The 22,995-nt window shown below is 54.9% G+C and overlaps 1 protein-coding gene across 10 annotated transcripts in view; it reads right to left on the reverse strand.

The window, feature by feature from the left end:
* PPFIA4 (PTPRF interacting protein alpha 4) overlaps positions 1-22,995 on the reverse strand; it is a 35,417-nt gene that overhangs the window by 3,844 nt on the left and 8,578 nt on the right. For 4 of the 10 annotated variants that reach the window (XM_044916330.1, XM_044916326.1, XM_044916324.1 and 1 more), the window contains 19 exons: positions 22,883-22,966; positions 22,489-22,620; positions 22,138-22,200; positions 21,374-21,465; positions 19,164-19,272; positions 17,410-17,618; positions 15,747-15,987; positions 15,261-15,296; positions 14,907-15,040; positions 14,428-14,594; positions 12,230-12,323; positions 11,644-11,725; positions 10,867-11,067; positions 10,101-10,163; positions 9,467-9,493; positions 7,559-7,734; positions 3,541-3,638; positions 2,684-2,859; positions 360-428 (listed from right to left, as the gene is read on the reverse strand). In XM_044916330.1, coding sequence (XP_044772265.1) covers positions 360-428; positions 2,684-2,859; positions 3,541-3,638; positions 7,559-7,734; positions 9,467-9,493; positions 10,101-10,163; positions 10,867-11,067; positions 11,644-11,725; positions 12,230-12,323; positions 14,428-14,594; positions 14,907-15,040; positions 15,261-15,296; positions 15,747-15,987; positions 17,410-17,618; positions 19,164-19,272; positions 21,374-21,465; positions 22,138-22,200; positions 22,489-22,620; positions 22,883-22,966 — 2,253 coding nt within the window. The remainder of the gene's footprint in view (positions 1-359; positions 429-2,683; positions 2,860-3,540; positions 3,639-7,558; positions 7,735-9,466; positions 9,494-10,100; positions 10,164-10,866; positions 11,068-11,643; positions 11,726-12,229; positions 12,324-14,427; positions 14,595-14,906; positions 15,041-15,260; positions 15,297-15,746; positions 15,988-17,409; positions 17,619-19,163; positions 19,273-21,373; positions 21,466-22,137; positions 22,201-22,488; positions 22,621-22,882; positions 22,967-22,995) is intronic. The other 6 variants (XM_044916331.1, XM_044916328.1, XM_044916325.1 and 3 more) reach the window with 5 other exon arrangements.

The raw sequence follows: 22,995 nt of genomic DNA on the forward strand, positions 1-22,995 counted from the left end.
TCTGAGAAATGAAGAAAAAGGTGTGATCCCAAAGAGATGGCCTTTGGGGGGAACCTTCAATCCTGTGTGGTTAGGAGGGCAGTGGGGCACAGAGTTGGAAGATGCTAGAAGTATAACACATAAGAGCCTTTAGTTTTCGTACAAGGAGTTTCATGGAGACTTCCCTGGGCCTATTGTTAGGTCTGGCCCTGCCCCTCCCCACCCCAAACTCCCTGACTTCATCCCCAACCCCTCCAGCTCTCCTCCCTTAGGCCACCCCACCAATCATCAGTCCAAGGAAAGCACAACTCATGGATTTCAACCCAGCGAACCAACAATGCCCAAATCCCAAGGCCCCTAATTCACAGCCAAGTACTCACATCATCCAGCTTCCGGTCTGTGCCCAAGGCCAACAGGTTGTTGAACTCTCTTTCCATCACCTGGCGTGCCTGGAGTCCACAGGGTGAGAGACGGAGAGATAGGAGGGGTATAGTTAATGACCTCTATGCCATCTTGCTCCTGTTAGGATTCTTTCATATGGAGCACATTAGAAAACTGTAACTTTGAACAAAGTAGGGCCACAGAATGCATGGATGTGCAGGATTCACTTACTAGGGGAAAGCCCCATATTCTGTCTATACGGGAAAATCATGCATTCCTATCTTTCTGGAGGGGTAAATAAGCATGTAGACCATGGGAAATAAGGATTTAATTTATTTAAATTAAAGAAACATATTTCATAAGGCTCCACATCAAAAATTTAAGCCAGGAGGACTGCTCAGTCATAGATGTTGGTGGCCCTTGGGCTGACTAGTGCCTACAGGCCTTGACTCAGCCTCCCAGGAGCCTCACTCAGCAGGAGATTTGGGAAATGCCAGGAACAACAACGTTTTTGAAACTGCCACCAGATTTTTTTTTTTTTAAGATTTTTTTTATTTATTTATTTGACAGAGAGAGACACAGCGAGAGAGGGAACACAAGCAGCGGGAGTGGGAGAGGGAGAAGCAGGCTTCCCGCCGAGCAGGGAGCCCAATGCGGGGCTCGATCCCGGGACCCTGAGATCATGACCCGAGCCGAAGGCAGACGCTCAACGACTGAGCCACCCAGGCGCCCCACCACCAGATATTTTTAACCATTGTTGATGAAGAATTCCACGCTGGGTCAGCTCCCACTTCCTCTAAGAGCTGAGCTAAATGGACCAGTCAGGAAAACCAGAAAGGTTAGCAAGCACCAGAGAGGTCTCCGGCAGCTCTTTGCAGATGCACGGCTAGCCGCAAAACCCGGACACATTTAGAGACAGGAGACCAACGACAGAGAAGAACAAGCCCATTTCTGGGTGGAAAATGTTAACCCCAGAGCTTCGGAAGGCCTGCCTCCTAAGTGATGGGAAAGGAGAAGCACAGTCAATTTCCAAGTATCCAGATGACACTGCCCCTCGGGGCAGTGAGAGGTAAAGCTGACGCAAACTTCAGCAACGTCTCCCCAGGCTGTGGGAGCGGGCGAGAAAGCAGAGGAGGTCGGAGATGGGCACGTACAGAAAACCGCATGGGGACAGGGGACCTCAGCTCTTAGAGAACAGGGGATCTGTGCCCTCCATTCTAACTGGTTTGGAGGGGTCACCGCAGAGGGCCTATGGGACACACTGGCCCTGCGTGCTGCCCGACACCCCCAAAAGGCCAACGCGCCCCCCAGAATTACGAGACAACACCACCAACCCTCACACAAGCCAACACGCATCTGCTCCCGGACTAGCTTGTGCGGCTCTGGCGGCTGAATTTCAAGAGCCCTGACAGCTGCAAACAGTCCAGACAAGGGTGGCTAAAATGATCAGGGCACAGAGGCGCGTCTATATGAGGAAAGCCTAAAAGAATTAAGACCATTCTGTCTGGAGGGACAAAGGCTTGGGCCCCGAGGCAACACAATCAGCGTCAATGAAATGACCAAAGGTGAGGTCGGGTCAAACCCAGTCAGTGAGGAGGAGGCGGTGCCCTTCCTTCCCCAGCGGGAGCCTGACGGGGCACGTTCAGGACAAATAAAATCAGAAAGTACTTTGCACAAGAGAGTCCATTGCCCACAGGAAGTGAGAAAGGCCAAACATATAAATAGGTTCAAGAGAGTTTAGCTATAGTCTTGGATAACAGCTCCATAATAATTATGAAACGTAACTTAAGGAGATGTCTCATCTTTTGAGCTGGTGACAGGGACACAAGGCCCTGGCACGGAGAGGCTCGGGGCTGTGTTATTTGGTATGTTTAGCTTTCTCAAGCCTGGGAGCCCAGGAGCAGATCCTTGGGGTGGGAGACAAAGGAGACAGTGGGCTCTCTGATCACCTCAGACCCCAGGGCTAGTTCTCCTATAAGAAAAGTCGGGTCAGGAAAGCAGGGTGAGGAAAAGGCGCAGAGTGTCAAAGGCAAAGATGGGCTCGGGGGAGAGAAAGGGTGCCCACGGCAGGGAGGGGATGAACACAGTGTTGTGGGCGTGGGCTGGGTGGGCTCTGTATGTCAAGGACACTGGTTCCCTGGGCAGCTTGGTTATGCACCAGGACCACTTGGAGGTTTGAGGCCATTGTGATTCCCCTCTGAGACAGGCCCTAGAATGGTCCCCCAACAAATCCATAAACCTGTGTATGTGAGCAGGAGAGAGTGGGAGAGTGGGGCAGAGGAGGAGCCTGAGATTGAGACTGACTGATGACAAGGATGCCCACCTGGGTATTCTGCGTGGGGATCTGGAGGACCAGGGCCAGCGTGTTGTGGTCAAAGTTCTCATCCAGGGCCAGCAGGGCCCCGTGCACGCCGCTCTCCTGCAGGTTTCCTGCGTAATCCCGCAGCCCAATGGACTGGACCCAGTGAACCACCTGGTCGTTGGTCCAGACGAGCACATCTGGAGGGCAGAACAAGAAAAGAGGCAGGAAAAGGCAAGAGGTTTGGCCACGCCCCCTCCGGGGACAGAAATGGGGCTCCCTGGACCCAGAGCGCCAGTCTAACCTGCTTTCTGTCTTCAGTCTGTCTTCCCTGGCACCTGGGCTCCTAGAGAACAAGCCCCACTTCCCTCCATCCCTGCCAGCCGATAGGACTCAAGGCCAGGACATCAGGCTCCCGGCTTTCTCCCCAGAGCCCTTGCCTGGGCCTTCTCCTGCCCCCAGGCTGGAATGGTCCTCTTATTTTTCCACCTTTGAAGGGTCTTCTAAGACTTGTCTCTCTTTCCTGCCCAATGCCACCCAGATCACCAAGTTCCATGAGCACTTTCCCATACCAGTCTCTAGCGCTAGGAATCCTAGGGGATTCACTGCATTTGTCCAGTCGGTGGCCATCGGTTACAGCTGACTGGGCAGGGACTGTTTCTTCTCCACCAGATGGCAACATCCTTTGGGCATGGACTACGTCTGCCTCATCACACAGACTGGGGCTGAGTCTTCCCTCTTGGGTTTGGAGCTTCCCTGAGGCACAGAATGCCTCCTCTCCCCGCCACTCACCCAGGGCAGGGAACAGCAAGGTAGGAGCCTGCTCCCCCAAGGCTGCTCCATGCCTTTCAGAGGAGGCCCGCTGAGCTTGACCAGCTTACCCTTGATCTCATGCTGGCTTTCCTCCCGTCTTTTCTCCAGCTCCTTGCGGTCATAATTCAGCCTCTTCAGACACATGATGCCGTACTGAAGACTGGTTCTGCAGGCACATAGCCCTCCCTGAGCCAGAGTCTCAGTGGGGCCACATTCCTGCCACCTCTGCTCCACATCCACCACCAGCCATAGCATGTCCAGGCCCACGTCTTCCAGCTCAAAGAGCCTCCCAGCCTACTCACGTTCCTCCTTCTCCCAGGGCTTACATGTGACCCAGCCCAAGGCTACTTCCCCTCCTCTGCCCAACCCACGTCCTCCCTCTCAGCCAGGGTATGGGTCTGACAGATGGAAGGAAAGTCCTCTGAATGAAGCAACAGCCCCCCACGCTCTAGGCTCTGGAATGACCCTACAGGTATCTGACCCATACAGTTAGGACCCCACAGAAAGATCCCTACAGATATTTCTTTGATTCCCCATTTCACTCAGAGTCCTTACAATAACCTACGCATGCTACACGATTTGCCTTGTACACTGACATCTCTGTTCTTCCTCAAACACAGCCGGCACGCTACGCCTGCCTATGTGCCTCAGGGCCTTTGTACTAGCTTCTCCCTCTGCCTGGAACACTCCTTCCCCAATCTGTTGCATGGCTCACCCCCTGTCTCCTTTAAGTCTTCGCTCAAATATCATCTTCTCAATTCAATGGTCACCTTGTCCACCTGATTTAAAACTACAACATCACCATCACCACTGTAGCCCATACTCCCAACCCCCTTACCCTGGTCTAATTTTTTTCCTAGCACTTTTTGTCTGTTAACATAGTGTATATATATACAGTATAGATAGATTAATGGATGGGTAGGTGGATGGATGGATGGATAGATAGATACTATCTACAGATAGATAGATAGTTCCTTGTCTGTCTCTCCCAGTTAGAATGTAAACTCCATGAGGGCAACTCTGTTTTGTTCACTGATATATCTCAAACCCCTGGAATAGTGCCTGGCACATAGTCAACACCATAAATGCTTAATGAATGAAATGAAATGGTTCACAGAAAGTACTAAAAGTACTTAAACAGTACCAGGTGCAGAGTAAGCATTCAATAAATAATCACAAGCCAGGCCAAGAACCACAGAACCTGCAGGTTAGAAGGGACCCCACAGGCCACCAGTCCAAGCCCCCATTTCACACAGGCATCACCTGTGTAGCATCCTTCTGAGCAGTGTGAGCACTGTACCCAGCACCTCTGAGACAGGGAACTCACGACCTCTTGAGGCAGCTCATCCCACCTTTCATTAGAATGTTCTTCCTTCACTTGAATACTGCTTTTCATTCAAGCCTCTCTGGGTTTTGTCATCTATCAAACGGAGGAATAGACGTTCCCAACTCTATTACTGAGGCATCACCTTGTGAAATTAAATTATGCTGCCTACTCCCTCCTTCTCTCCCCTCAGCTCCACCCAGGCAGCCCTGCTTCCTAGAACAATCCCTCACAGCTCAGAGACACCACTTCTAGGAACCCTTTTCTGGCCCAAGGCAACCAACCAATCGTTGCTCAAGCCACTGGTTTAAGCCTTGGTCTGCTGGAGGCGGCAGAAGCACACACACCTCCTGACCGGAAATGCCTTCTGCCTACTTTCGATCTCACTTGCTATCATTTTCTGTCCAAGTCCTAGGACTTTCAAAGCTGTTGCATTGCATGGAGAAAATTTAAAGTCAGATCAACCTAGGTCTGAATGCAGCTGTGCCACTTCCCAGCCCGGTGGCCCTCAGCACATGGAGATGAGGCCACCCCTCTCCTGCGGTGCTGCCATGGGCATCACAGGTGGTCATGTGTGGAAGGGCTCGGCCTCGCCCCTGGAGCATCCAGGCACCCGGCAATGGTACCACTATCAGGAGAATGCTGCCGATGATTGTGTGTGCCGGTTCTCCTATCAAAACAGCCGGTTCTCTAGGAAAGCTGCTCAAGAGAACACGATGCTCCAAGGAAAAGAGCTCAGAAATCGATGTCAAGAAAGAAGGATGTTGGCCCCAGTCTGTGTCACCTGGTGACACTCCTGGTCTCTGTCGGGCTTGTTTTCCTCACACAAAGGAGGGTTTTTAAATATGTTTTGCCATAGGGGCGCCTGGGTGGCTCAGTTGGTTAAGCGACTGCCTTCGGCTCAGGTCATGATCCTGGAGTCCCGGGATCGAGTCCCGCATCGGGCTCCCTGCTCAGTGGGGAGTCTGCTTCTCCCTCTGACCTTCCCCCTCTCAAGCTCTCTCTCTCTCTCATTCTCTTTCTCAAATAAATAAATAAAATCTTAAAAATAAATAAATAAATAAATATGTTCTGCCATAAAAATTATGATAATTTTTAAAGACATAAGAGCATGCTTATGAAATGTTAAGGGGAATAAAAACAGGTATATAGGTAGTTGAGGTAAGGAACAGGGAAATGCTTTAGAAACCCTGAAGTACTCCAGACTTAGAGCTGAATCTGGAACCACGTGTGCAGGCTGAGCCTCTCCTGGGGCCTTTGCAGAGGGTCACCAGGAGGACCTCCAGAATGCTGGGTGGGGCCGGGCTGACTGATCCCCTGGCCGACCAGGCACATCCCAGCTCGGCAGGGGAGTAGCCCTTCTCTCCCCAGCCCTATCAATCACTGAGGAGGGGACAGGTGCAGCCAAGCCTGGCAGCCTCTGGGACAGAGACAAAAGATTCCCTTTCGGCCCTGGGAAGGGGTGGGGGAGTGCCGAGGGAGGTCACAGTAGGGAGTTCTAGCGTCACAGGCTCTGCGGTGTGGTGGCAAGGGGGCTAGACTTGGCTACCATCCCTGATGCTCCTTCCAATGCCTCAGTTTCCTCCCCCATAAAACAGGGAAGCTAGCTAGACCCCTTCCAAATTGAACCTTCCGTGGTTGATGAGTCAGAGAGACCAAGAGACGTCCACAGAGCCCCAAGAGAACCTTGAAAAGCCACACGCTCCCAGCCCCAACATTCGTCACATTATCCTCTCATTCTCCTCGGTCTGAACACCAGCTGTGCCACTTTCCAGCGGAGTGGCACTCAGAATATGCGAAGTGGGGTCATACCTCTCCTGCAGGGCGGCCGTGGGCATTAGAGGTAAAAGACAAAGAACCTGGCTCAAAGAGCGAGGTTCCTGTGTGATTTGAAGCTAGATGTTAAAAAGCCTTCCTAGCGACTGTCAACCCCTGGAATGACCACCCACCTTGCTCCCCCGCGCAAGTGCCCCCTGTGCTCAAGCAGGTAGCGCAGTGAGTGAAGCAGGATCTGGGGACTGCACCTACCTGTGGCAGGAGGGCGGCCACCACCAGCTCCAGCTGGCTGTCTCCATGCTAGAATGTGTCAACAGAGCTTCCAGTTTTTTAAGAGAAGCCAGACATCCAGAATTTTGTGTAAAATTTCCTAGTGTTTAAATGCTGGCAACTAAATTCATAATCTTTAAAATACCGTGTCAGCCAAACAAAACACAATTGTGGGGCCAAATTCTGCCCACGGGCTGCCAGTCGTGGAGACCTCTGCTGCAGACACTTGCAAACAGAAGACCTTTTCAGCAAAGGGGAGGAGAGACTTGGATGGCATCCCGTATACCAAAGGGCGTGGGTTCAAAGCTGAGAGGCTCAGATCTGGGATGCAGGCAGGACTAGGGCCCAGAAAGACCTTTCCTCTCAACTTAGAAGGAATTAGACCCCGAAACGGGACACTGGTTTCAGTTTGAGGCTTCCCAGGGTGAACAGAGAAACTTCAGCAAGCCCAAAGACAAAGAAATGAAATGCAGACCTAGGAGGGAAATCTCCAAGAATGTGAAGCTAAGGAAGAATGACTTTCTGTGTCTTAAGGGCTGGAGGTGAGAGGACCGAATCCTCCCTCACATTGCAGGATGAGACGAGGATCCGGCTTTCGCAAGCGGGAGACCCATTAGCGCCCAGACGGGCCACACAAGGAGCTGGAGGCCCCTGGATCCCTGCAGACAGACCCCCAGGGCTGGGGGAGGCCCGCGGCACACTCTGGCCTTGCTCACCGGTGGAAGCTGTCCACCATCTTCAGGTGGACCCGCAGGTCCTTCTTGGTGAGGTGGTCCAGCATGCGGGCGTCCACCAGGCACTCCATGAAGTAGCTGCGGTACTGGGGGAGCCCCAGGCTGGGGAGCCATTCGTTCCCAATCCACTCGTGGTTCATGTCCCCATAGGCCAGGGTCTGGGGGGACAAGGCAGAGCGGCTATCGGGGAGGAACGCAGTGCCAGTCGGCCACGGCCGGCATATCCCGTGGAGAGAAACATCCCTCCATCCGCCGTGGCAGCTGATTTTCACTAAGAAGCTGAGAGTGGTAGGAGGTGGGGGTTTTAAATGGCACTTTTTAAGATCTCAGAATGATATGGTTCCACTCACGGATCAATTATCTACACTAATGAACAGAAGCAACTATCCAGGCAGCAGATAACACGAGGTCCTTCCTGTCGACTCAGGAATGCATTTGTGGTGTCGTGTGGCCAACCTGCCTTCCTGGTTCTCTGCCGGCCTCTAGCCCACTGGGCCCAGGGGACAGGCCCCGTTACAGAGGACCGCAAAGTGGCCTCCCACATCTATCCAAGAGTTACGTATGGACTAGAGAAGTCAGAAGCCACAGGTGAAGGCCTGCACCTGAAACACGCAGCACTCTGAGCTCTGCTGTCCAGTCCAGGAATTCCCCAGGCCCTCTGCTGCTTTCTCCAGCACCCTACACACACACCTGGCTGCCCCGCCTTCGCGCACCACCCGCACCCCCCTCCCCCAGCCATCTCCCTCTGCGCACCCCCAGCCGCCCCCTGGCCGCCCCCCTCCACCCACTCTCTTGTCACCTCCTGCCGACACAGGGGCTCCTGTCCACCTATCCTTAGAAAGACTGTAGGAACAGCACTCCTCCGTCACTCTGGTTCCTTACCCTACTTCCTTTTTTTTAGATTGAAACACTGATTTTATCTTTTAAAACGAAATCGTTATACATATAAAAATAAATGTAGCACAGGTTCGTTATTAAGCATAAAGAAGAAGTTAACATCAATGGACACCAGCCGCGCGATCCCACGGCTGTTGTCGCCCCCATGCTCACCTTCCCCGTCCCATCCCCTGCTGCCCCTCTAGTGGTGTCCACTATGCTGAGTATTCTATCATGCCCTTGCTGGAAAAAATGTTTTTACAGTTTTTACAATCACCAATGTGTATTTCTCTCAAAAAAAATTTATTAAGTTTGCTTATTTTTGAGTTTTAGTATAAAATTCTATGAATCTTTTGGGCTTCGATTTTGCACTTGACATAATATTTCTAAATTTCGTCGATTTCCTCTGCTGAAGTTTTCACTGTGTAAATATACTATGACTAATCTGTCCAGGACCCGGTTGGGTTTCCCTTGAAGTATCCACAGTGCTACTCCACTGTCCTTAGAACCACATGACATAGTGGTCGTGGGTGTGTTTGTGTGTTTCTTGCCTGTCTCTCCCCTAGAATGTAAGAGTCCACTTCTGTATCCAGAGAGCCTAGAAGGGCCTGACATCTCGTAGCTGCTCAATAAATATTTGCCTACTAACTAAATGAGTAAAACGTCTTTGCCCAGCTCACCAGGGGTGCCCCCTGCGGGATGCGGTGAGGAAGAGGATTTGTACCCATCTCGGTCTCATTATTCCTGGGACGAGAGGGGAAGAAGCAGGTGTGCTGGGGACACAGCCCTCTAAGGCTCCCCATTGGCCATCCTGAGAAACCAGAACAAGTAGCTAGAGGGGAATGAGGAGGGAGGGGGCCTCAGCGGGAGGAGAAAACCTGTCCATGGCTTTCCGTGCGAAGAGGGGACATAAATAGACTGGGACTCAGGGAGTCCTGTTGGGCAGAGAGCCTGTTGGGAAAATACTGCCCTGAAATCCTGAGAGGTGGTTCTGGACAGAGAAGGGGGTCTTACCTGAGCCCAGCTGCCCTCCTCACTGTCCTAGCGGGAACGAGTGCAGCGTGTCAGGGGAAACAGGCAGAGTCAAGGAACCTGGAAGCGTCCACCCCAGGCCCCATCAAGCAGAGGGAGCAGACACCCCAGTGGCTGGAAGGGTGACTAAGGAGGGCTTGTTGGGATGGTCAAGAGAGAACACAAGGCTGGTGCATCTGTCTGTGTTTGCGCTGAGGGGGGAGCAAATGTGTGTGTGGCAAAAACACACTCCCACACCTCGCAGGCTTGGCTGGAAGCCCCACAAGGGCCAGGCTCTCCCATTCCCTGGTCCCCCACCAAGCATCAAGCACAAGGGCAAGGACTCTGTTGCCCAAAGCAGGGCAAAGCACTCCCCATCCCCAAGGCCAGCTCTTCTCCACTGCAGCGTGCCAGTGGCCTAGGGTGAGCTCGGGAACCCCTGAGACGGATCCCCCAGCACACACAAACTGTTCCCAATCCCACTCCTCTCCCACCAACCCACCACCCTGAGAACAGAACCCAACACACATCAGGGATACCAATCTCATATTAGACCGACTGCAACCCCCTCTGACTTCCCACCACCTTCCCCTTGTCCTCATGTGGGTCATCAGCCCCAACCCAGGCCCAGACTCACTGTTTTAGTGGGTGTTGCCAGAGTTTCCATCTCTTCATGGGTGACCCAGACATTCCCGGAAGACTGTAGGCAGAGAGGAAACCCAGCAGGTCCTGCATGTGGGTCCCCAAGATTCCCTTGAAGCTGGGAACCCCAAGGACAAGGACAAACATTCCTTCCCCTGAGTCCTCCCACAGGCCCAGCCCCGAGCCCCGCATACTGTCTGGCTCTGAGCAGCTCCCCATATCACTGTAGCCGCACTGCGCGGCACAGTGCCTGGCACCTAGAAATGCTCAACAAACGTTTCCTGAATGAATACGAATGAATGGCACCGATCGTGGAAAATGGGCTGATCCCAATCAAAGAGACGGACAGCAGTGAATGATTTTACCCTGAGGCTCCATGGACTAGTCTGCACTCTGATGGAGAGGTTGAAGGACGAGGACAGAATTCACAAATGCCCTGCCTCTCTGCCTCCCTGAGTCCAGCAACAACACAGAACCCCTGGAAGCCCTATCCTTGGAAACTCTGCCCAGAGATCTGCAATTGTTGGCAGAGTGGGTATAGGGAGATGGGGCCCACTGGTGATATGTGAAGGCAGGGAACGAGCCTGCTGGGATCCTCCTGGAATCAGTGTCAGCCCCTCCTGGAGACCAGGTTGAGCCCTTTGAGGGACCAGAAGGGGCAGGAATCAATGTTACCATCTTCCCAAAGACCAACGGGAAACTTTGCAAATACTATTCCAGGACTTCCGAAAAATGTCCTGGGGGAGGGAGACGCCACTCACAGTCCTGGAGGTGGGTGGGGCGGAGGGGCTGGTCAGCGACACCATCTCCTGGATGGCCAGCCGGAGCTTGAGCCGGTGCAGGGCATTGCTGATGCCAATCTCACGCTGGATCTCCGTGTCCGACAGGGCCGACATGATGGCACCGCTCTTGACGTTGGCCCGGCAGGCTGCCACGTACCAGGCAGGCATCCCCACCCAGAGCTGCAGATACGGGCACAGGGGGTAAGTTCAGCCCCTTCCCCAAGATCTGGGCCCTGCTGCCAAGAGCTTGACAAGATCGGGGAGCAAGGGCCAGGCCTCATCCATGGTCTCAAAAGAGCAAACACAGAGCAGAATTCAGAAATGTAGAGATGACAATCACCAAATGCCTCTCTTGCCCATTTTACAGATGGAAAATCTAAGGTCCGAGAATGTGAGGGGATTTTCCCAACATCACATGAGTGACCAGCTCCTGGGGACAGCCTATAGAGGGAGTCAAATTGCCTGCGAAAGCCTATGGCTCGGTGATACTTAGTTCCCCTAACCCAAACCAAGCTACCCGTGAGGCATCAGCCATAAGTGGCATCGATTCTGCCCTCCACAGTAATTGGTACATGCATTTGCTGGGGAAGGGAGCGGGGCTAAATGCTAGGCATGCCACATGTGTACTTGGCAGGGGAGAAACAAGCTGGGAAAGTTCTAGGGACACCACCCCTCTACCTACCCGAGGAGTCCTCGTCCCACACTGCACATCCTTCCCACCAGTCCCCCGAGTAGACTCCCTTTGCCTAGGCTTACCTCCAGCCAGGAGACCACAGTAGGGCCATCCCACTGGGCAAAGGGCATTCCTTTTCTGCGGGCGTCTTCAAGCAGCTGGTGTCTTGCAGGAAGAGGAAGAACAGACTCACTAGTCTCCTTTTCTCCCAACCATGCTTACTCCTGGGGCCATGGGCTGTGCTAAGCGGGACTCCCACAGCCCAACTCCCCACCACTGGACTGCTACCCCTGCTCCGTGCCCGAAGCAGTATGATGCCAAGACATGGGGCAGGACTCTTCTCCATTCTCAGAGGGCAAGGGGCTCTGACTTTGTTTGCACATGGCCTGACCCATAGACATTTCAGTCTGCTCTGCCAGAGACCCACAGGTCCTGGGTCACCTTCCCACAGTCCCCCAGCCTCCTTCTCCCTTGGGTCATAGTAAAAACCACCTCCTAGTCCCTGCTGTGCCCAGGGGGACCAGGCCAACTCAGTTCAGAAAGGGCCTGGATCCGGCTCTGGCTGCCTGAGCTCAGTCCCATGGCACCTAGAAATGCTCAGTCCCATGGCAGGCCAAGGGAAGGACAGTGGGTGAGGGGCTGGGTGCCATCCTGGCCTGTGGCTCTTACTTCTTCTTCAGCCGCCGGTCCTTCTCTGCCTGGGTCCCCAGCTTGGCAGGCACCATGGGCTCCTGCAGACCAAGCTCGGAGTCTGTTAGCAGAACTAGAAGGGAAGAGATGACATGTGAGCCAGGCCCTCTCCTTTTCTTCCCTTGGCCTGGGCCAGGGTTGGGGAGCAGACCCACAGGAGGCTCCTCAATGTTTAACAACCCAGGAGGCCTGATGGGGCCATCCATTATTCCTAGAGCCTCCGCTCGATGTCCCTACATCCAGGTGGCCCCACAGTGGCATCAAACAGGTCCCCTAGCCCAGAGAGTCTCCCCAGGGGAGCCTCAACCCTGGAGGCATTTTCCAGCCAGATGGACCGAGGCTGTCCTACCCCCTCACAGCAGAATCCTAGACAGAACATAGCTCTCCTCCAAACCAAGGTGCAAAGGAAACCTGGAGAGCCAGACATGAGTGGGCTCCGGGCTCAGAGAGGATTATCCTGACCCGGCTGGGGGTGTGAAGACAGGCACACTGAGAGACGTGCCCCTTGGCCTCTTTCTCAGGGAGCACACTTGCACGAACCCCATGGGGGAACATTCCTAGCTCGGTCTTCTTCTATTAAGGATCTCCTGAAAAGGACGCCAGACCCCTACGGAGTTCATGGCAGGCGCCACATCTTAGAATTCATCAAGTTCCAGGCACGCCACACAGCGCGGCTGGCCGTAGGTGTGGGCGATCCAGAAGCCGAGGTGAGATGCTGTCTTAGGGTTAGGCGCCGCCGGGTGCGGGGAGCGTATCCTAAGACTTCCCACAGAATACCTCTTCCACAGATCAGACCTTCTCGGCCCCCTCCCAGCCCCATCTGTGTCAGCTCCTGAGGGCTGGGGACAGGGTGCTGTACCTCATTCCCCACCCAGACGAGAGGTGCCTTTCCTCCTCCACTTCCTCCTTACTCAGCTAGCTAGCTTCTGATCCACACCTTCTCTGAGGTGCAGGGAGGTCTAATTATGCCTTTGGGTTCAAAGGTTCCTTTCTTCTCATCTATCAGGCCCTCCCCCTGCACGCAATTGTCAATGCTCCCGCTGCCTTGGGAGAACTTCTCAAGGCCCTTCTGAGCGGCGCCCAGCCTAGGGTCCACAGCCACTCCTCCACTCCTCCCAGCCTCTCTCTCCCCCGCTCTGAATAGACTCGATTGTGTACAGAGCTCCTGCCCCAGAACCTGCCTCTCCCAGACCCCCGGTCCCATCACGCACAACTCTTCTTGGCTTGGCCACTTCCTATGCAGCCTTCCCGCTTCGGCCCAGCGGTTGCCTAGCAGAGGAAGGCACTGCTGGTGCCCCTGCCACTCCACAGCTGAGTTCTGCGTTCCAGAAGCACCTGAAGCACACTGCTATCATTACACAGTTCTGGAATCATCTCTTCATATATATATATATACATATATTTTTTTTTTTTCCCCTTTCCAGGAGACACCGAGCTCCTTGAGGGAATGGCCTATTGTTCCAACACCCAACGCTGAGCCTTGTATACGGTAGTTACTCAATAAATGTCTGTTGAACAAATGACTGGTAGATGAGGCAAAGAGGAGGAAGGGAGGGGAGGAAGGAAAGGAAAGCAGGAATAGGGGAGGGCGGAGGAAGACGGCTGACATTCATTGTGTACCTGGCAGGCGCCAAGCACGCACAAGAACTTTATATTAGCACAGAAGTGGTAATGCTACTCCTGCCCAAGCATTTCCGCGAATATCTATGAAGCCATCAAAAGCCATTATGACATGTTGCGTCCTGGAGACCTGATGTACTAGAAATAAGTTCTAATCAAGAACCGATTCTCCTCAAGAAAGAACCCAGAGATTCCTCCTGAAGGTCCTGAGCACGGTACGTCAGAAAACCTTCAAACTGCAAGAAACCTCAGAGGTCCAACCTCTCACTCCGTACAGGAATCCCTTCCACAGCATTCCAAGTACAGCCACCCACCTGCAGCCGGACGCTTCTAGTGGTGGGAGCCAGCGACTCCTGGGGCAGCCCGTGGCCCTGTGAAACAGCTCTAACCCAAACCACCCGCCTCGCCTCGCCTCTCCTCTCCGGAGCTGAAATCTGCCTGACTTGTGGCTTCCACCCACGGGCCCCTGGGAGGCAGGCAGAGAAGGCCGGATCCCAGGACTCCCTCCTGCCCTGGCCCCTCTGCTTGCACCCATTCGCTAGGACGTGGACAGACACCATGGCCCGTGGCTCCATCCCGGCTCAGCTGGATTAGCCGGCCCTTCTCCTTCTTCCCGAACAGGCGGCCGATGGACGACTTGATGCCCTTGCGCTTGGCGCCCTTGTGCAAGGAGTCCTGGCTGCCGTCGCTGCTGCTTGGGTTGCTGCCCGGATCCTCCAGAGCACTACAGGACGGCGACGAGGGGGTGGAATGAAAAGAAACATGGTTTCATTATAACAGGAGACCTGGAAGTGAGACCTCGGGAAGGACTTACGGTAAGTGGCAGAGGTTGGGCGGTGGCGGGGGGGGGGGGGACGGATTATGATCAGAGCAGGTGACCAAAGGACACATGGGAATGTCCTTCCCTGACAGTGTTTCAGAGAGAAGCAAGATGTTTAGACACCTGGACAGGTGAGACTCCGTCCCTCCAGAGGCAGGGGGAGGGATGAGATGACCTTGAGGGTAGAGGGACTCAAGGTGGGGCCATGCCACTTACCTTTTGCCTTCTTCCTGGCTCAGGGCTGGATGGCCAAGCTTCTCTAGCCGCAGCGTCCTGGGTGAGGAAGGAGGAGAAGTCTCACATTTTATGGTGGCTTTATCCTCTCGGTTCTCTTCCCGAGACACTGGCGACTGAACAGACATTGAAGCCGTCAGGGGATAGAGGGAGAGATCTGGGGCCTGCCTACCCAGCCCAGTCGAGGCAGAGGAGCTTGGAGAAATGCAGTGGGAAGAATGGGGCCCTCTCTGAGCCCAGACTCAGACTCAAGGGCCCAGCCAGGGGAGAGAAGCCAAAAGGGAAGGGCCTGGGAGAATTCACCCATTAGTACCTGGGTCATCGGGCAGCACTCACCAGCAGTTTCCTCCTATGCTTTCTCAAGTCACTGGGCTGGAAGAGAGAGTGAAGGGTGAGCTCAGCATCACCCTCCAGATGCCCAAAAGTCCACCCCAAGTGGAGCCCGGTGGTCTTAGGAGGAGAAGATAGGATTCAGTGCCTTACACAGGCCGAGAGAGAATACCCCAGCAGAAAAAAGCTGGCCTGGAAAAATAAGTCAGGGCCACCTCTGGAAGAGAGGGAGAGGTATGGGCAGGGGGTGAGTTTCTTAAGCATTCTGCACTTATCCAAGAGAGAGGGCTGAGGAAGACATGACGGGCCCACGCCAGAAGAACATGTTGGCGGCCTAACATGCTGGGGTCTGCACACATCATGGGAAGAGGATGCCAGGCCCAGCTGAGAAGGAGTGAGCCCTACCAAGCCTTCACAGCAACCCTCGGCCAGCCCCCAAAGCAGAGCCCAGAGTTGACTAGGGTTGTTCATCAACTGTCCCAAGGCTCTCACCAGGGTCATGACCCCCATGCGGTCCAGGTCCTGGGCAGCACTGCGGGAGGTAAGCTTAGGCGTGGAGCGGCCGCTGAGCAGAGGGGACGCGCTAGCCAGGGACAGGGCAGTCAGAGAGGTGGGCATGGAGCCGCGTTTGCGCAGCTGGGTCAGGTTGAGGGCCTCCATGCTGCCGCTGGTCACTCGAGTCTCGATCTCCTCGGCACGCAGCTCCGTGGACTCCTTCTCTTCCTGGATCATCCTGGGAGGCGGGCAAAACCAGACGTTACGCTGGCCCCAGCGAGGCCCAGCAGGGGGCAGGGGCCGGCACCGCACTTCCCACTCTGGGAGCCCAGGCAGCAGGCAATGCCCAGGGGAACGCCGCGCTGTTTCTGGCATCGCTGGGACACGCAAGGCCTCGTGGACACAGCTCGATCTTTCCACTGCAGCTCAGAAACATTTCTCTCTCTGTCTTGTTAGCTGACTTCACGTAACAAAACTCTCCAGCTCAACAAAGGAGGCATTTAGTCAGTGGGATACAAACCATCCTATAAGGCAGAATTCTTGACCTACCACTGACTACGCGGGCCACCTGGAGTCAGACTCTTTGGCCTCAGCTTCCCACTAGACCCATGCAATGTCCAAGCCAGCCGGCCCCAAACCCAGGTCTTTAACTGACGCTGACCCCTGATGGAGTTTTCCCTGTTCCATGAAAAATGAGAAAACCCATGATAACCCTGTGGGGGAGGGGGGCGTGTGTAGGCAGCCTCACGCACGTGCACACACACGCATGTGTTGATGTGACAATGCCAACTGTCCGTTAGGAGCTGGACTTGTCTTTATGCAGAGTCTGTCTTTCCACCGTGAGGGGTGTTAAAATGCCCTTTCTTTTGTGGAATGGTTGTGATAGGGGACAGCAGCTACTTTTCATGGGTTCCTTTGCAGAATAAAAGTTGGCAGCCCTAGGTTACTACCCTTCTCTCGCGTGTGTGTGTTTTCTTTCTAACTGGTCTGTGAAATCCAAAAGTGTGGGAACCATGGAACCAGATGTCCCATATAGCCCTATAAGCTCTGAGCCCTCTGGCTCAGATTTTTCCTTGACGCTGGTCACAAACATTCACAAACCTCCTACAAAGTCAGGGTAAAGTCCAGGTCTTGATCGCTTTCCCTGCCACTGGTTTCTGTTTGACACCTCATTAGGGATGGGAGGAATGTTTCAATACACAGAGTGTAGACCTGAATGTGAATCCTGGCCCCGCCACTTACTGTGGGGCTTCGGGCAAATCCCTTAAACTCTCTGGTCTCGGTTCCCTTGGCTGAACAATGGAAATAATGCTGCCTCCCCCAGAGATGCGGGGGCGGACCGACGGGAGCATCTACAAAGTTCTCTCCCTGACGTGGTCTCGGTCGGCGGGGCTCCAGGCTCAGCCGCAGGAGCTGCAGGAACACAGCCTCCCCAGCCCCGGGAGGGGAAATGAAGCCCGAAAAGTCAGGCTGAGGTCTCACCCCTCTCCATCCGGTATGGGGCCTGATGCCCCCCCCGCACAGAGTCCCTAGACTGAGCACTCAGAGGTGCAGCTAAAAAAGACAAGCAGATACATGTAGAATTTGTCCTGCAGTGCCCGAACCTAAAGGGGCCCCTGTCCTACAAGGTGCCTCCCAGACCCTCCACCCCAGCCCGAACCTGATCTCCTCATTGATGGCATCCAGCTGCTCCTGCAGCATCATGGCCAGGGTCTGGGCATCCGAGTGGCCACTGGGGGAGACAACATCCACGGAGCCCACCAGACCCCCTGGCTCATCCTCATCCATGTCGGAGATCTCGGGGTCACTGTCAAAGGCAGGAGCAGCTGTGGGGGCCAGCACCCCAGGCAGTGGAGAGGGCTCCCAGTCCTTAGTAAAGGAGGGGAGAAGAGTAGGAATAAGACACACCAGACCGCTGAGGAGCAGGCCCCTCCCCACCTATCCCAGCAGCACTGGCACCTCCTGGGGACTCGTTAAAAGCGCAAACTGCCAGGCCCCACCCCAGACCTACTGATTCAGAATCTGCATTTTAACCAGTTTCCCAGGTGATTTATTTGCCCTTTAGAGTCTAAGAAATACTACCCCAATTCAAGGAGCCAGGTAGCAGAGTGGTTAGGAACAGATTCCAGAAAGAGACTGCCTTGCTTTGAAACCTGATTATTAGCTGTGCAACGGAGGTAAAACTGTTTAACCTCTCTGGGCCTCAGTTTCTCCATCTGTAAAACGGGGATAGTAATAGTACCTACCTACGTTGTAGGTAATCGTGAGAACAGAGTGAGGACATGCATGGAAAGCACTTAGCACAGTATCTGGCACTACACAAAGGCGATCCCTTTCCATGAATACAAACTCTCAAAGAGTAACTAGATCCAGGGCACAAGAGAAGCCAAGCAGTCCTGTCTGTCTTGCGTCTCCCAGGGTTTCAGCACATCGCAGGACCCTGTACCCAACCCTGAGAAGTGGTGGTCTCAGAAGTCACCCTACAAACCTCTTCAGTGGATAAAGGCCCAGAAGAGGAAAGAGCACAGAAGTGGGCTGAGCGAGCCAGAAGAGCAGGGGGGCCAGGGATAGAGAGGTGCTCTAACCCCATCCTCTAGGATCCAGACCCCCAACTTCCCATTAGGGCTCTTTTCTAGCTCCTGGGCACCTGCTGTGTTCTTATCAACGAAAAGAGGAAAGGGTGAGGGGAGAAAGAGATGCCTTCAGACTGTGACCCCATCAGACTAGGGCTTTCCTAAGGGCAGAGATGAGTCCTCCCCCGTCAGGCTAGGAGTTCCCTCCTTCTCTACCCATATCTTGCAGTGCCTTAGAGCATGCAGAGGACCTGGGTTCAGGGCAGAGCATGCTTAACAATTATGGTGCTAGAATGGAATCACATTTCCCCAGATAGAAGATGAGGTGGGTCTTGGTCCTTTTCTGCCCCGTACTTTCCTGCTCCCCCTCCCAGCCCCCCAGGCAGTCTCAGCAGGAACGCAAAGCTGCTTCTCAGAAAACTTCAGGTGCCATCTCCCCAGGGCCACTTAAACCTGCCATCCCTTCTCATCTCCCCCATAAACCACAGCTTGTGTTCCAGAAAGCTGGCCAATTCCATCTCACCCCTGCATCTCCCACCCTGACGGCCAGAAACACACGCCTGCACCCCCAGGCACACGTGCACACGCTTCAGTAGGGCCTCAGGGACTGGCTGGCCGCCCGCCAGCCCCACCACTTGCCCACCAGGAGGCCAAGGCGAGGGGGCACAGCTGTTGCAGCTAACAATGGCCCCAACCCCAGGGCTGCAGCTGTTGTCCACACGGGGGGGGGGGGGATTTGCACCGCACACCAGCCGTCTGTGAAACTGGAGCCAGGCACGCGGCCGAACTGACCCCAAACTCCCCGGGGAGACCCCTCCACACTCACCCCTCCACCCCTCACCTTGGCAGACTCCTCCCGCAGAGCTGAGTAGTGGCGGTGCAGGCTTGAGGGCACGTGGGTGGCTGTGCTCAGGGAGAACCGCACATCCGCTGCGCTGCCCATGTGCGACCTTGAGTGGTTGAGGGGGGGTGCGGGGGCGGGGAGAAAAGACCAGCCCTGAGGACTGAGAGCCCCATCTCACACCCAAGGTCCAAAGAGTTAAGGGATCTTTGGCTTGGCGAAGAGAAGTCTTAGCTGGCAGAAAGCTACTGGAAATGGTTTAAGGGCTGCCGTGTAAACAAGAGATTCGATTTATTCTCTGGTGCCCCAGGGATCAGAATGATCCAGGGGAGAACGTTCTAGGGAAGCAGCTTTCCATTTAACGTAAGAAGCACCTTCGGATGGTAAGATTTGGTTTATGATGCAACTGGTGGCTTTTAAAGAGCTGAGCTCTCCATCAGAGGCATTCAACCCCGGCTCTCCTCTCGGCCGTCCGACAAGAATGGTGCTGGAGAGCTCCGGGCACTGAGGGACTTTGCAAGGGCGGGTCTCTAAAGGTCCTTTTAATCTCTAGGGTCTTTGTTTCTTCGTCTTCTCCTCAGCAACTTTCCTTGGATTTCCCCATAATCTGGACTGAGTTCCTGGCCAAAATTCAACCCAGGCCGACTCCCTTTCCCCCAGGAAGCTTCAGGAGGCCCTGACACTCTATCAGAGACATGGGCTAGAAAAACCACTTAGATGCCCCCTGGGTTTATTCCAAACCTGAGACTTTAGAATCCCAGTAATGATGCTCTGGAATGTCTGGAAGCCTCCCCTAGTGACACTTCTTCCCTATGATGCTTCCCAGTTTGGACACCATGAGGGGCCCAGGGCAAAGGGACAGGGCAAGCCTACAATGGATAAGGGAAATGGAGCAGGGAAAAGGGAGTTTCTGCTTATCCCCCTCTTCTCTCCTCCAACTCAGTCCCAATTCCATGATGGGTCCAGTCTTTCTATGGTCAAAGCCAAGAATTCTCAACCATTAAGGAAAGCAAGCAGCGGGAAATAGCTTGGTGTACTCTGAGTCATGAGTCGTATTCATTGGGGGGTGGGGGGGTTCTCTTTGGAGAAACCTATGGAAAGGAAGAAATCAGAGGGATCCCAACTACTATTCCCTGTCTCTGTTCCCTGCTTCTCTCCATGCTGTCCTAAACGATAATTCCTGATGAACTTGAAGATGGTACTTAAGTCTCTACCACCCCAGACACCCACAGGCTTCTCTTCTTCAGGTTCAATGTCCCTTCCCCTAATGCAAGCCCTACCCCTCCATACAAATGTGTATGTAGACATTTCCTGTAACCTCTCTTCAGGGAAATGGATCCCTATTGCCCTGACATAGCAAGAGCATGACTGAAGGGAACCTCAAAGACTCCCTTCTGTGAGACTTTGGTTTGGAGAGAAAACAGCCAGGAGCCATGAACCTTGAGGGGCATTTCCCACTAGTATCCTCAATCTTCACCCTGCCTCTCTGGGCAGAGAAGTGGCGGCAGGACTGAGGTCTGCATTCAATGTCAATTACTTCACAGAATGTGGAGAAAAATCCAGAAGTTCCCTAAAACATGGACCTAATTCCAGCAGTAGGTGAAAAGCGCCACTCTCCATCTCTTACAATGTTTTCAGAAAAAGGGAGGTCACAACCATGATGTGGCCTCTCAACTTCCAACTGTGAGGAAGTTCTGGATGCCTCATGTCAGTCTCTCGTGCTGCCTTTCTGCCCACTGCCTGCTGCCTGAACCTACACGGTCCTTAACTCTCAGGCAACAATCCTCCAGAGCCCTAAAGATGGTATCTCTGAGGAACTAGAATGAACCAGACACTCTCCATGAGCAAGTCCTGTGGGACATAGGTGAGCAAGTCCTGTGGGAAATAGGTGAGCATGTAACTCAGCAGACCCCTCTCAAGGGCATGTCCTCTGTCAAGGAATCAGGAAGCACGGCCTGTGTCCCATGGCTCTGGGGAAGGAGCATCCCGTCTTTACTTGCCTCTCAGCATCCCTCAGAGGACAAGTGCTCCTTCTATGCTGCCCAAGTGAGCTAGGTGACTTTGACCAAGTTCTGGGAGCCTCAGTGTCCCACCCTGGATAGGAGGAGGACCCTGAGGTCCTGGGAGGTCTTTTGGTGGGAGGAAGTCTCCTTCCTCAGGGTCCATCCAGGACCCCATCCCAGCACGCCCAGCCTCCCGCGCTCCAGTACCTGGAGTGGACGCCATCCACAAACGGCCCCCCTCGACCCTTCAGCTGGTCCACCTCTTGGCGCAGCTTCTCAATCTCTTCAGACAGGCGGCCCTGTGCCAGGCAGACCCGGGGTGGGGGTGGGGCCGGGGAGGGGCGGAGAGAGGAGAGAGGGACAAAGAGGACAGCAGAGTTGGGGAGAAGCAGAAGAATGTAGTGCAAAGTCCAAAGCCAGGGGCCCCCGGCCAGGCCTACAGACAACACCGAGAGAAGAGGTCCAACTGGAAAGTGAGCAGAAGGGTGGGCAGCGGGCAGGCAGAGGGGCAGGGCCAGGAGAGGGTCTGTCTTGGTAAGGATGCTACTGGAATAGGGCTTGCTGAGCCCTCACCACCACACAAATGCATGGCGACGGAGGCTGGGCAGCTGAGGGGAGCAGGGTGCCCACCCAGACCTCACAGACGGGGCTGAGGCAGGACCAGTGACGAGTCCCCTCAGAATCACCGGACGTCTCCTGCCTCACCTGGCCTGAGGCCCCAACAAATCGTGCCCTGGGCCCTGCCTCTGCTGCCCACCCTATGCCCTATGCTTATGGCCTCCGTTTCTTCTTTACATGTGGGTGGCGATGCATCCACCGTGCCGGGCGCTAGCGAGGATCAGCGAAATCACGTCTGTACACAGACTAGCGTGGTGCTGGGTGTCAGAGCAGCTGCATGAAACACAGGCATGTTCCTTCCTCACCGCAAGCCCGGCCCTCCCAGGCCGGCGGGCTGCCCAGCAGCTGGGTACCTTGTGATGGTGCTGCTCCTCGATCTGCCGCTGGGAGCTCTCCAGCTCCTGGATCAACGTGTTCTGGGGGAGAACAGCTGGGAGCTAGGGACCCCGCCCCGGTTCCTCTACTCCGGCGCCGGCCCGCGCCTTCCCCTCCCTGCCCCCACTCTCCAGGCCAGCCCGCCCCTCCTCACCCCTCCTGCTCCTCCCTTCTCCAGCCTCCCCAGGTCCGTCCACCCAGGTCTACGTCCCAGACACGCCCCGCCCCTGACTAACCTCTCGCATCCCAACTCCTCCCCTCGGCTACACCCACACCCTCGCCCCGCCCACCTGGCAGCCCCGCCCACCCAGGCCCGCGACCCAGCGCACCTTCTCCTCCAGGGCGGCCATTCGCTCCTTGAGGTGCAGCTGCAGGCGCTCGTTGGACTCGCTGAGCAGCCGGTCCACGGTGTCTGACAGCCGCTTGTTGTGGTCCTCGTTCATCTTCTCCCGCTGGCGTACCTGCAGAGCCGGCACACCTGGTCCCAGGTCACCCCAGGGCCGCGCATTCCCGCCTGGCTGCACCCCACTCACCTGTCCCCTACTCGACCTCCCGGAGCCCCTCTCTCCAGCTCCCCGGACCACCTCCTACAGCCCCTCTATGGCTCTGTCCCTGGCCAGGCCCCTCCCAGCTCCCACTCTTCTTAGGCCTGTCCACACGCCATCCTGGGAGGCTGCCCTGGGGACAAGGAGGGGGCCTGAGAGCCCAGCGCGGTGCTCTCACCCTCGCCAGCTCCTGGTTCTTCTCCTCCAGCTGCCCCTCCAGCTGCCGCAGGTGCTCCTCAATGCTGCCGTGCCTTTCTTCAGCCTGGAGGTGGGCACAGGTCAGTGTGGCCT

The sequence above is a fragment of the Neomonachus schauinslandi genome, chromosome 6 (genome assembly GCF_002201575.2).
Source record: "Neomonachus schauinslandi chromosome 6, ASM220157v2, whole genome shotgun sequence".
Taxonomy (NCBI): Eukaryota; Metazoa; Chordata; class Mammalia; order Carnivora; family Phocidae; genus Neomonachus; species Neomonachus schauinslandi.